We start from the raw sequence: 15,000 nt of genomic DNA, 5'->3' as shown, positions 1-15,000 counted from the left end.
CCCTCGAACCCCTCTGTTACTCCCTTTCATGTCTCTGAAAACCACTTTATAACCTTCTCCCTCTCTCTCTCTCCTCCTCTCTCCCATACTAAACCTGCAAATGGTCACCCCCTCCTCTCTTGTTTTCGACCCTCTCCTCCTCTCATCCCTCCCCTGATTCCGTCCCCCTCCCTGCATCGACTGACTCTTCCACCTCCTCCTTTCTCTCCGCTATTTAGTCTGTCTTTCTGTCTCTGACCATCACCGTATACTCTCTCCACGGAGCCGGCACGCACGCCTGTGTCTGCCAGCTCCATGTCTATCTGGAACCATCAGAGCTTAGCGAACACGTATCAGGGCAGCTGAAAGGAAGCGGTGCGAAACGGGGCCGATCAGATGACCTCTCCCGACTTTCATTCACTCCTCTCTATCTTCTCCCTCTCTTCTTCCACGGCAAAGTCTTCTTTCTATTGCTTGATTCAGCCATTTGCCTCTCTCTCTCCACCTTCTCCTCCCTCCTTAACCCCCCACCAGCCCCCCCACCTCTCTCTGCTGAAGCTTTTGTAACCTACTTTGATCAAATAAAAAATAAAAAATCAGGTTTCTTCTTTCTCCCATCTTCCCACGAATCGATCATAACTCACCTAATGCTATATCACCAGCATGCCTTCATGTCCTCTCTCTCCAGATGAGGTCCTGGACCTGGTTCCACCCACCTGTCCTCTAGACCAGTGGTTCCCAGACTGGGGGAATGAATGGGGGGTCCGCAGATGATTCGCTTAATGTGCAACATTGTTTTCTCACTCAACAGTAAACAAACCAACATACAGTATAGCTGTACACAGGGTATCTGCACATTTCTAAAGTCACAGTTTAATGACTTTTAAGCCCTTTTCGATACCAAATTGGCCAAACTGTCAAATAAGAAAGAGGCAAAGATTGTGAAAATAGCCGATCAACAAGCTCACAATGCCTCGCAGTGTGAGGCGTTGTGAGCTTGTAGATCGGCTATTTTCACAATATTTATCTGTGGAAGTGAGTCAAAATGTACACACACACACACACTAAATGTAATTCCTACAATTCCAAGTGTTTGTCAGGGTGGGGGGTCCCCAGATCAAATATGATTATTTTTGGGGAGTCGCGACCTGAAAAGTTTGGGAACTGCTGCTCTAGACCCTTCTTCCCCTCCTCAATCTTCCAGACCATCTACAGTACTACCTACAGGTCAGTAGACGGTCATTGACACCAGTATCAACACATCTATAACCTCAGGTTGCGTCCCGTTCTGCCTTCAAGTCAGCCAGAGTTATACTCCACTCCTCAAGGAAGCGACCCTTGACCTATCAAACGCCAAGATCTAACAGACCTATAACTCCTTTCCTTTCTTTCCAAAACTATTCAACGAGTTGTTCCTATAACCATCTCTCACACAATAACCTGTTTGTAAGTCGCTCTGGAGAAGAGTGACTGCTAAAGGACTGCATTGTATTGTAATTATGTGTAGTACTGGGCTGTTTTATAGGGTTTTACAGGGTGAATGTATTAAACCCTATCCTGGTTTAACCACTTAAACCCCATATGGTTGAGTGGAGTACCTCATGGCTCTATGCTAGTGTATTTTCTGTTTTCTGCTATTGAAGGGAAAGCTTTCGCAGAAAATAGCCGATCGACAAGCCTGTCGATCTGCTATTTTCAGCGAAAGCTTTCCCCACAATACAGATGCTGGGGTTTAAGTGGTTAATACAGTACATTCATTCAGCTAAATCAGTAACCCGTATAATGGATTACATTTCAAAAGTTATCCATCCCAACCCTGACTTATAACTTCCGCTGGAATTTAAACCGTTTTTAGCCCTACAACACCAGGCTTTTCAGTTCCTAATGAATAGTGTTTATATGTTTTTTTTCCCATTCATAATTGGCCTGATTGACATTGGCTGGCTGGGAAAATATCCAACTTGTGAACTCCTGTCATGATTGCCAGGCCAGATAAATGAAACCCCCGCTGTATTAATTGAAGAGAAAAGAAAATTCAACCATGTTGAGCAATAGCTCTGTCTAAATATGAATGTGTGTGCGTGTGCATGTGTGCGTGTGTGCGTGTGTGCGTGTGTGCGCGTGTTTGTGTGTGTGTGTGTGTGTGTGTGTGTGTGCCGCTAGGAATGAATGAGCCACAGCGAAGGAAGGAAGAGTGAGTAAACAGAATGCCATGTCTTGTCGTTCTCTAGATGGACTTCCCCTGAACTGTCCCCCTGTCTCTCTCTCCCTTCCTCTCCCCCTCCTCCCCTCCTCCTCTCCGCGTTTCCTCTCTCTGTTGTTCCCTCCTGCTCTCTCCCCTCACCCACTTTCAGTTCAACTCAGTATGGGATCCAATGGGCCACGATGCCATTTTACATGCACTGCCCCAGGACCACCTATAGAGCAGGGGTCTTCAAGAAGGGGGTTTTCCAGGTCAAGGACCCCTTAGCTGAGAGGGAGATGAAGCAGAGACCCCCCCCCCCCCCCCACTACATAGTGTATACAATTGTGTTGCAGATTAAACTTTTTCATAGATTTCATAGATGGCTTCATAGACTTGAATTGGATTCATGTTAATGTGTATTTTCAGACATTTACCCACTTAAACCGTCAACACTTAGTAAACTTGAACTCTCACTCTGCACTCCCTCTACACCAAAAGAATCCTATCGCACAAAGATTTGGTGCCCCCCCCCCCCCTACAGTAACTCTGAGGACCCCCTCGAGGACCCCCTGTTGAAGACCCCATGACCTAGAGAGAGAGGCAAAGCCTCTTTTTACAAATAACAATAATGGCTAAAGGAAGGAAACAATCAGAGTAGCAGAAATTGATACACTTCTAGAGGTGTGGACTTATCAACACTGTGTTACTGTTTCTCCACTTCTCTCACATTCTCTCTAAAGGTCCATGTCGTACTCGTAACCCGCAAGTTAAACAGCCTGATTTACGATTTACCCCCGTCTACAGATCTACAAGCTCGCTCGTAGATCTGCTATTTTCTGCAAGTGACATACTCTGGTTTTGCACTCCCATCTTCCTCTTTTCTTTGTAGCCCTGTTTCCCACCTTAATTTCTTCACCTCTCTCTCTCTCTCTCTCTCCTTCTCTCTCTGGTGATGCTGACACAGCCATAGTGTGGGCCGCACTAGTTTACACAGCTGCTAGAGCAAAGCTCTCACAGCTCAGAAAACACACACATGTAGGCGCACGGTCTCCATTCCCTCGAGATCCCCCAAGGCGGGGTCAATATACACAATCTGTCTGTCTGTCTGTCTGTCTGTCTGTATTTCTCTCTCTCTCTCACAAACACACACACGTCGCTCACACACACACACACACACACACACACACACACACACACACACCGACGCACGCACGCACGCACGCACACACACACTTTAACAAATTCTCCACATAAAATTCTCCACATAAAGGAGAGCATACAAGGACACACATATTAAAGGTGCAGTTAGGCTTACACTCACACAATCATGGCATATGTCTTCGTCATGATACAATAAGCATGTCACTCAGAACTCTATGGGTATAAGTAGCAGCGTCTCCGCCATATGTGGCGGGCTGGCGGCTACCAATTATGGCAGAGACAGCACAGTACGTTGCCAGCCTTTTTGCCTCCTTTTTGAGCATCCCAAGTTGTTGAAACCCTCTAACAACCAGTCTGTGGGTATGTGCTAGGCAATTGGTTCTCAAAGTGGGGTCCATTTGGTTCCATTTGTACACTCTCAGAGTTAAATTAACATTGATTTTACAATATAAATTGGGGTCCCAGAGATAGAAATGCCATTAAATGGGGGTCCGCAGCCTAATGCATGTCAAACTGGGGGTCCTTTAAATGAAAATGGTTGAAAATCACTGCTAGAGCCGTAAAACAATCTTCTCTTATGGGGGTCCTTGGCACATCTTTTCAAATGAGGGTCTGTGGGCTAATAAGTGTCAATTTGAGGGTCCTTGACATGAAAAAGTTTGAGAACCACTGTGCTAGGCTACCAAATATAAAAACAAATAGTCTGCACCTATATCCCAGCTCTGAGATGGTTAGAAGAGGTTGGTATTTAATGACCGTGGTCATAAAGGCTTCCTCTAGGCTCGGGTCAAAGGTGCAGGCTATTTCGAATACAGACACTTCCCTGGACTCTTCATCAACCACAACAAACATCTGGTCAAAGATCGTATAGATGTCTGGGTTATCACAGAGATGAAACATGGATGTCCTTTGCAATGACTTCCACTATTCTAGTCATGACATGCGATGTACATCCCTTTGTATGCATAACAGCCATTCAAGATGTGTGACAGTGTTTCAGTGACCTGTTCACACATGTGTGTGTGCACACACACACACACACACACACACACACACACACACACACACACACACACACACACACACACACACACACACACACACACACACACACACACACACACACACACACACACACACACACACTTCAAATTAGAGCTTAAAATATGAAATAATTTCATCTTTTGACACATTTCACACACGTTGATGTACTTCAGTATATGTTCACTGCACAACACAGCCCTCTGGTGGTGGGACTAGGAATGGCACAAGCTGCTACACAGCATCACCATGAAACAAGGTTGTTAATTTGGATTGCATGTTACTACTCAGCTGACTGTAAATGACTACCAGCTGGACATCAGTGAGTTGAGAATAAATCATCGCTCTCAGGCAGAAACCTCTTAAAGGGATGGTTCACCCAAAAAGATACTTATTTTCTATCAATTACACACCCCATGAAGCCTTGAATTCATGGAGATTTTTTGTTTTTGTCGCATTCCTAAGCCAATTTGATGACCGGCGGAAATATGCTAATGTCTCCGGTAGGAGACTCAAAGTTGACACTTTGAGTCTCCTACCGGAGCTGCCACTGGTCATTCCATGGGGTGTGTAATTGATAGAAAGAAAGTCAATTTGGGGGTGAACTATCCCTTTAACTTCATAGTCTAACTTTTTGTGTTTTTTCATAAATGAATGCAATGCTTTATCATACTACAGTGTCACACAAAAAGCATCAAAAGTAGCAGATCCACAAGCTCGAGCTTGTAGATCTGCTACTTTTGCTATTTTGGAATTTGAGTCCTGAAAAGTACTACCTGTACTGCTAATTATCAATCAATCAAACAAACAAACAAACAGAATTGTTGTCCTGTTGGTACATGCATTGACAAATACAGACGAAAAAACTAAACCTAACAAAATAATAAATAGATACAAATAATATAAAATATATATTCAGTTCAGTCTACTGGTCAACTATGTTGGTCTCTTATTTGAGTAATGCATTGTTACCATAGTAGCACATGGAGCTGCCAGGGGGTACTGACAACAGAACACTCCCCACACACACACACACACACACACACACACACACACACACACACACACACACACACACACACACACACACACACACACACACACACACACACACACACACACACACACACACACACACACACACACACACACACACACACTTGTCTTGTTGACCGACACTGAACAGTTGCTCATTATCAGCCTCTCAGAGACACTGCAGAGAGGGAGAACAGACAGTGTCTGGACCACTGATACCACAGAGCAGATCCAGCACCAGCCCTGATGTGAGTGTTGGAACAACAGAGAGCTGTATCTGTCCTTTTCCCTTTTCTCCCTTTTCTATTCTCACTTTCTTTCACGTTCATTATCTTATCCTCTGACATGTGTGTGTGTGTGTGTGTGTGTGTGTGTGTGTGTGTGTGTGTGTGTGTGTGTGTGTGTGTGTGTGTGTGTGTGTGTGCGTGCGTGCGTGCGTGCGTGCGTGCGTGCGTGCGTGCGTGCGTGCGTGTGTAAATCTGTGTGTGGATAATTCTGCACCCAAGTGGGAAAGTGTGTCGTGTGTGTGTGAGTTAGTCTGGGTGGGTGTGTGTGTGGTGTGTTTCTAGCAACGCATTAAGTGTTTGTCTGAGTGCCTGTATGTGTGTTTGTATTAGCTCTGGTCCATAGCGTTAGAGAGCTCCTTCTAACGCTATGGAGCAGAGCTATGTTTGTATGCACTGTATGTGTGTGTGTCTCCTCCATGTTCAACTGCGTGAGTCAGATGTGCAACAAGATGTGGTGGGAGGATGATGATCATTGTGTATCGGCCTAGAAGGCGTCAGCAACCTTTTTGACATGAAGTACCATGTTCTTATTTTCTTGATTGTCAGTGCACCATATCAACATTACTTTTAATTATGACACCACATCAAAATAAAATATTTCCGACAGATTTTGATTGTGTTTGAATGAATGTGTAGAATTATTTGCAGGATATAATTTGCATACAGATTGACTATTTTAAAAATATATATATTTTATTTAAAACCGCAAATCCTCTCTCTCACACTTATGCCAGTGTGCCAGTGATTGCCCTCCCCTGTGCCAATGATGGCACCCGTGCCCACCCCTGTGAATCTGTACCATCAGACAGGATGATAATCATTGTGTAACAATCAGACAGCTTGCTCCAGCCTCTTCCCTCCTCCGCTACACTCCACCATGACTGACTCACTGCAGACACGTACACAACAACAGCAGCAGCACATTGTTATGTAAATAAAAGCTATTGTGATATTGCAATTCCTGTCAGCAACACAGTATCAAGTAGCTCACTGTTCCCCCGCCCTGACAGCTAAGAATATGTCGCTTATCATTTGCATGTCATCCTCGAGTAGCTTTGCATCCGGCACATGGAGAGAGATATCATTCTCAAATAGTGTTCTTATTATCAGCATAGGATATGACACCCACAAATATCAACCCATTTATGAGTGTATATGGATAAACTCTCAATCACTTCTAATGTGTTTGCTCAGTTGCCTAGGATTCACGATAAAGAAACGCCAATCAAGGGCCCACTTGAAAAGCGTTTACGGCCCACCCATCTGACCACTTAAGTGGTTTAGTGGTCAGTCAGGTGGGTGGGCCACGTGCAGTTTCAGAGCATGTTTGTTTCATAATGACCAATCGATCGATTTGTGTTCCAATGGAACCTAAACGTAGTATGAGTTAAGTTCTTATTTATTGGTATAACATTTCAATATTAATGTTATATTATCATTAAGATTTCAGTGTTTGCCCAATTATTTAGGGGCCCCACTTGCAACAACCCTCGTGGCCCACCAGTGGGGCCCACAGGGTGAGAACCAGTGAATTAGAGCACAACAACTGAATAATCGTCTCAGATCGCAGATCGCAGATCCGCAAGCTCGAAACGCGGTGCTTCGCGCGCGTTTCGAGCTTGCGGATCTGCTACTTTTGATGTTTTTGTGTGACGCTGTAGTGTGATCAAATAGCGAGTTAATTTACGAAAAAACACAAAAAGTTAGAATATGGAGATAAGAGGTGTCTGCCCGACAGCAACGATATTCTCTCCTGTTTCTTTTAGATGTGTCTGTGAGGATGTGTGAGCAGGAAGTGGCACCTCCTCCTCCTCCTCCTCCTCCTCGGTGCCCTCGGTGCCCTCACCACGTACTGACGGGTTCTGATGCACCGGTGTCCTACCAGCACTTCTGTGAGGCCTTTGGGTTTCCTGCTGCAGCAGCGGGCCCTGCTGGGGCCTCAGAGTGCTTTCTGCTGTTCTACGAGCTCCGCGGTTCCTCTGGAGTCCTGGTGCAGAGTGGACGAGCCACTGGCTGCCCGGTCCAGGGACACCACCCAGAGACCCTGCTGTTTGACTACCAGCGAGGGTCAGTCAGGGTTACACTCTGGTCAAGATTGCAAAGTAGTCTCGCGTAGCCAGACAACTATTCCACAATCTCCGAATGCTAGTATATAGAGTCTGGAACTACACCTTCCGAAACCCGAGAGAGGAAGCTGGCACTTCCCTTCAAGAAAACATATTTTAAAATGTCTTTACATTTGAATTTATTTTATGTGGGGAGGAGGCTTCATATCCGCGTTATATTTGAATCATGATCAGAGCTTCCCGTGTCCAAGATTGTATGACCGGTAATATTTGAAAATTGCAACAGTCTGGCCACGCGAGACTAGTAGCAAAGCAATCTAGTTGATCCTCACTAATTACTTATTATAAGATGGCAGCAATTCTGTCTACTCGCTGTGTGCCTCAGAGGAAGGCTGTCAACATTTCAGAAACCTGTATACCAGTGACATCATCGGTAGGCAGATTTGGTAATTTTTCAAACTCGTTTTATTTTTTATTAATGCAAGAACAATGGCTTCCATTTCAGCACGCTAACTTTCCGGGAAGAGAGAGGCTGTAGTTTCCATTAGCTTGGAATACCCCCATCGATGATGTCATTGCTGGGCAGGTTTCTGAACTGTCCACAGCCCACCAATAAGACGCAGAGTGAGTAGACTGGAAGAAAAGGTTCCATCTTATAATGAGCATTAGTGAGGACCAATTACTGTATATTAAGATATGGTTGGAAATGTGTGGAGTGGGCATGCAGGAGGGCCAACTATGTTATGTTTCTATTATGTAGATCACGAAGGAGACAACACCAGATTCCCGGGCAGATTCTTAAACCACTTAAACCCCAGAATCCGTATTGTGGCAGATCGACAAGCTCACAACGAGCTTGTCGATCGGCTATTTTCTGCGAAAGCTTTCCCCACTATAACAGAAAACAGAGAAGACACAAGTATAGAGCCCTGAGGGACTTCAGTTAACCATATAGGGTTTTAAGTGGTTAACTACTTGATAGATAACTCATTCTAAACACAGCGAAGCTACCCACAAGCTACTGGGAAAGCTAGATCACGAAGGAGACAACACCAGATTCCTGGACAGATTCAATTATATTCTTTTGACTGATTCTCTCCTCTGTTCTTCTGCCTCAGCTATCTGTGGACTCTGCTGGAGGTATGTGATGACATCAGCTCCATCCTCCTCTACAGTAACTACAGCCCATGCCAGGAAGCGGGCAGGGAGTGTGCCCGCTCTCTGGTGCACTTCGTCCAGACTCACCCCTGGGTACGACTGGACCTGCTCTTCTCCCGGCTTTACCACACCCAGCCCAGCCAGCCACAATACCAGGTTAGCTGTTTGTTTGCCCTTTTTGGGTGGGGTTCACCGATGCCAGATTTTGTGAGAGAAATAAGCAGCCAGGTCTGTGAAAACAAGCCCAAAAGAAGCGACTAGGCCACATGAGAAGTGAAATATTTGGAATATATTTGAATATATTAGATTGGGTCTGCAGAGAAATACATTAACTTTGGGGTCCTTGACATGCAAATATTTGAGAACTGATTTAAACAATAACTTAAAAAATTGGAAGCAAGCCCAACAAAAACACAACCCACAACTACCGATATTTACAAGCAACTTTACAGAAAAACAAGCCCAAAGTCGCTTATAATAAGCAGACATGGCAATGGCAACAGTGGTGGGGTTGGTTCAGGTTAATCCCCTAAACAAGAGTGTTCTTCAAACTGATGTTTGGGCACTGTGGAAATGGATCACGGCAAATGTAATGTAAGTAATGTTTTGATGAGCCTGCCACACCGCCAGAGTGAGTCGCTCAATATCTCATTTCATATCCTGGTGGAAAATATTTATGACGCAGGGCTTCCTGTCCTTTCAGTCTCTCTCTCCACTGCGCTGTTTAATGAGCCAGAAATAATCTTCATAAAACATTCACAAACCCCAGCAGGTGAATATGTGCTGCGTTAAGCGGGTTGCATTAAAGTGATTGATTAATCCATTGGTTCTCAAACTGGGGGGTGGGGGGTTGGGGGGGGGGGGGGGCAGCAAAAGTAGTTAACATAGCATCACAGTCACCTTACCACTTTATCCATTTATACATTGGCTAGGTGTGTGTGTTAACAGAGTAGATGTCATTTCCTGTGTTCTGGTGCATTTTGGGAGTTTTATACTGTTATCAGGCTCTACTAGCATAGGAAAAAGCCCAAAAGTAGGCCTACGGAAATTGATTTGATGACTGAAGCAATTAAAGAGCCGTCTTTAATAATAACCACTCATTACTTAAAAGTAAATACCTCTTTATGATTGCATGCAATTACAATTTATCAGATACATGGAGTGTATGCTATGTGTATTCTGTATGTGGGACTGTAGTTACCGTAGTCAGTCATAATATACTGTACAGCGACGTGTAACATTTACACTCTCTCATTGATGAGAGTGTTTGCCAGAAACATAGTGCCAGAGACAGAGAGAGACACAGTGATAGAGAGAGACAAACAGACCATTCACACCTTCTCGGGTGTGTATACTGAGTGGAGTGTACTGAGTGGTCTTATGATACGGGTTGCCACGCAAAACGTCAGAAACCCCCCCCCCCCCCCTAATCAAGAACAAATCAAGGCGAAATGACAGTCAAGGAATCCTCAAGGAGAAATGGTCAAAATCAAGGGAACTCCTTGAGGACCCAGGAGGGTTGGTAAGCATGGGTACCGGCCGGGCACTAAACTTTTTCCGATGGGGGCTCCGCAGCCAAATACATATCAATGTGGATGGTCCTTGACACACTCAACTCATCCATTCATTCCGCAGGAGAACCGCGCGGGGCTCCGGAGCCTGGCGTCTCTCTGGCCTCGGCTGTCCCTGAGCCCCATCTCGGGGGCCGTGTGGCGTCACCTGCTCCAAGCCTTCGTCCCAGACGCCCCCTCCTCCTCCTCGGTCTTACGGCACTCGCTGTCACCAGGGAGGGACAAGGCTGACAGACGGAATGCCGTTCTGACATCAGCCATCACAGGAATGGGACCCGCGTTTTTGGATCTGCCACCGAGGGCCCACCACGCACGGCCAGGAAGTAAGTAGGATAGCTGGTACAATTATTACATTATCACCTACTCGAAAACTGGCAGAAAAAGACTCGCTCGCTACATAAACTATTAAGGAAGTCTCCTTAGACAGAGAAAATTGTATTTATTTTATTTTTATATGCTCATAAAGTGCTCTGTGCTCATAGTGAGGGGTGCATAAAATTTGGAAACGTATCGGTCCTGGGACTTTCGTCAGTGCTATATCATAATCATCTAATCCAGGGGTCTTCAATGTTTTCAGGCCAAGGACCCCCTAGCTGAGAGAGAGATGAAGCAGGGACCCCCACTACATATTGTATAAAATTGTGTTCTGATTAAACTTTTTTTGTTTACTTGGTCTGCCCTTTTTTCCCTCTACACCTATACCTCTCTGGCAAAAATAGCCGATCTACAAGCTCACAGTAGATCGGCTATTTTTGGCTAAAGTTCTCCTCAGAAAAAGGGATACTAGGGTTCAAGTGGTTAATGTAAAAAAAAATTATCATATCACACAAAGATTTTGCGGACCCCCTGTAGTAACTCTGAGGACCCCCTAGGGGTCCCGGACCCCCTGTTGAAGACCCCTGACCTAATCGTCAATTATTTGAGATAGTAATAACCGTTTTCCATGTTGAAAAACTGTCATACATTTTCAAACATTTTCCAATAAATAGCAGGAATATCTGATCTACAAGCTTACAGCTTGTAGATCAGATATTTCCGCGGGGGGGAAAAAGTGTAAGTAATTTATTTTGTTTCGTTTGTTTGGGTTAGGGTTGAGGTTGGTTATTTGTCATACCTGCCCTGTGCAATTTGTGATTATGAAGCCTACTTTGTGTGACAATTAATCGTCTTAAACTTAAATTTGTAATGGTGACAGCCCTGCCAGGAAGGAGCTCGCGACCTCGACAGCCACCCACCACCCGTCCTCCTCCTCTCACACTGCTGCCTCCACCGCACCTGACTCTCCCCGGAGCTCCCAGCCAGCTAGAAGAGGCAGCCCTGGCCCCCGGCTTGGCTCCATGTCATCCTGTTAATGTAGTCAGACACGTACGGATGCCCTCGCCTCGTCGCCGCACGACTCACACCTCCGTCTCCCCCCTGCGCTCTCTGCTGCAGAATGGGGGTCGCACGGTGGAGGTGGTGCAGGTGACAGAGAGAGGAGGGGCGCCAAACGTCGCCCAATCACAGCACAGGCACTCCGAGAGGGGCCACGAATCCAGAAAACGCAAATAGTGTTCAGGATAGGAAGTTAATGGTCAAAGTGAAATGGTCTTTCGTAATGATTTCTTAAGTGTGGCTCTCTGTTTAAATCTCGATAGCTGTTTAAGTAAAGATACGTTGCTTATGCTTTCATATAAACATGCTGCAAAGATATCAGACTATTTTGTGATTTATGGGACGACAGTGTTTAAGAGTACACAGCAGACTCAGACTATGAATATTGTAGATGGTCGTGTTATATATGTGTTCTGTTGCTCCCAACATTCTAACCTCCCCCCCCCCCCCGACACACACACACGCACGCACGCACGCACACACACACACACACACACACACACACACACCTATACATCTTACACAAACTCACGAATGTCAACACAAATAGATGTTCATGTCAAGTTGCATAATTATACACACACACGTGCACATACTGTACATAGATAATGCACACACACACACACACACACACACACACACACACACACACACACACACACACACACACACACACACACACACACACACACACACACACACACACACACACACACACACACACACACACACAATGAACTAACGCACGAGCATACAAATGCATGCATGCAGGTGAAAAATGTAGACTTGCAGCATATATATCACCAACTCCCAATACTAATATTCATAAAGCCGCTCAAGCTATATCAATATTTCACCTCTGACAGCCCAATTACACAATCAGAGAACAGCATCACAGGGACAAATGTGCAACGCTTTCGTCCTCAAAGCCAGCCTAATGTATCAACCAACACGCATACAGGTTCATCACAAAGTATGAGTGCCATGTGTAGTGTTTCTCTTACCTGAGTGAGTAGGCAGAAAACCTCCATAAACTACACCAGCATTTGCTCTGTAGCCTACTGCAGCAGAGCAAGGAGAAGAGGGTGAGGAGATAGAGAGGGAGCGGAGGGAAGCAAAAGCGAGAGAGAGATAGTGTGAGAGAGAGGGAGGGAGGGAGAGAGGAAGGGAGGGAGGGAGAGAGAGTTGAATCACTGCCAAGTCCATACTGTAGTAGTCATTTACAGATCTGTTCACGCTGCACATTCTTCATTGTTCCAGTCTTCCTCTGAGGGTCAGTGGATTCTAACTCACCAGTCCTCTGACATTCTCATCTACAGTCCATCTCTCTCTGCCCTCTGGCCAGCTGGCAGCTGTGTGAATTAGGCCCACTCTTCTGCTCTGTCATGGCACACATGCATCACATACGCTGTACTTACATGATGCACCCCAGCATGCAGGCAGAGTGCATGCACACACTAAACACACACACTCGTCCATATACTGACACCCTGCTCTTTCCTTTTAAATACAGACTCTCTCACCTACTGGCCAAGTGGCATTGCGGCTGCTAATCTCTCCCCAGCATCCTCTGTTAAAGTCTGCCAATGTCAGTGTGTGTGTGTGTGTGTGTGTGTGTGTGTGTGTGTGTGTGTGTGTGTGTGTGTGTGTGTGTGTGTGTGTGTGTGTGTGTGTGTGTGTGTGTGTGTGTGTGTGTGTGTGTGAGAGAGAGAGAGAGAGAGAGAGAGAGAGAGAGAGAGAGAGAGAGAGAGAGACAGAGAGACAGAGAGAGAGAGAGAAAGAAAGAAAGAAAGAAAGAAAGAAAGAGACAGACAGAGAGAGAGAGAGAGAGAGAGAGAGAGAGAGAGAGAGAGAGAGAGAGAGAGAGAGAGCACGTGTACAGTATGCACATGCTGCTTGCTGCAGCTTCATGTTTGCACACTACTGTATATGGCAGAGGGCCAAAGGCAAAATTACATTTCAAGCAAACATAATAGAAAGGTGCATGTTTTTTCCTTCAGTAGCCTATATGACTGGGGACATATAACTGGCATCAAAGTAATTACACATTTACCTTTTAATGATTTAAAAAAAGGTATGGGTCTGTCTCTTTTCTGCATTCACAACAAGCTGCCAATACATAATTCACCTGCTGTTCCACGCGTGACCAAAAGATGGCGGCATGTCCCGTCTCTCAGCTGTCCATGTCCAATGTCGAAGGGGACAAAGCCACTGATTGGTTGATGTTTCGGCAGCTGTGAAATAATAGTGGGTTTTAAAGAGCTTGTAGATCTGCTATTTACTGAGCGCGACACCGGCACGCAACTAAGTCGAACTGAGGCTTTTAGACGGAACAACAACATGATGGTACATGCATGTGCGACGCATGCTTCAGGCTGCATGTCGCCATTTATTTAGTCTATAAACCACTGTTAGCTCAGGGCATACAGAGCAGGTTGACTCTTCTCACATCCTCTCTCTGGGACATCATGCTCTGTTCCCTCCTTCCCTCCCTGTCTCCTTCCGTCTGCCCTTTACAAGATCATACTACCACACGCACGCACGCACGCACGCGCGCACACACACACACACACACACACACACACACACACACACACACACACACACACACACACACACACACACGCTTTTTCATGTCATTCCAATCCACTGTCTCTAGATCTCTGTCAGAGCCAACAGACAGGAGCTATAAAACTGAGTAGAATTCCACACACTGCCGAAGAAGGGTCAGAAGAACACACGCAAGAACGCACGCACGCACGCACACACACACACACACACACACACACACACACACACACACACACACACACACACACACACACACAGAGTTATGTTGGACGATTATTTCAACCTAATTTCATATTTCACCACATAAACCCCATATGATTGAGCGAAGTCCCTCAGGAGTCAGGGCTCTATACTTTTCTGTTTTCTGTTATTATATTCCCCACAATACTGATGCTATGAGCTTTAAGTGGTTAAGCAGCACTTTGTGTGAAGCCCCAGTGTGTTTCACTTGCCTATTATATAGCCCTGAGAATTCTTCTCTGCTGTTGAGAGAAAGAAGGATAAATTGATCATGGGAACAGTAGCTGCTGCAGTAGTGCGTCAAGTCATTCACTTGCATTACAATGTAGCCT

General features: G+C 45.5%; 1 protein-coding gene across 1 annotated transcript; it reads left to right on the top strand.

Annotated features, from left to right (window-relative positions):
* Positions 1-7,468: 7,468 nt before the first annotated feature.
* Positions 7,469-12,034, top strand: LOC311051403 (putative C->U-editing enzyme APOBEC-4; the record flags this gene model as incomplete). Its single annotated transcript, XM_084065969.1, has 4 exons — positions 7,469-7,755; positions 8,873-9,068; positions 10,548-10,806; positions 11,679-12,034. 4 exons carry the CDS (start codon positions 7,469-7,471, stop codon positions 12,032-12,034), a joined length of 1,098 nt encoding a protein of 365 aa, XP_083922095.1.
* Positions 12,035-15,000: the final 2,966 nt, after the last annotated feature.

This window comes from Gymnoscopelus microlampas (assembly GCF_963454915.1).
Source record: "Gymnoscopelus microlampas genome assembly, chromosome: 9".
Classification (NCBI taxonomy): domain Eukaryota; kingdom Metazoa; phylum Chordata; class Actinopteri; order Myctophiformes; family Myctophidae; genus Gymnoscopelus; species Gymnoscopelus microlampas.
The sequence above is the reverse complement of the archived record's forward strand: the minus strand, read 5'-3'. Positions and strand labels throughout refer to the sequence as shown.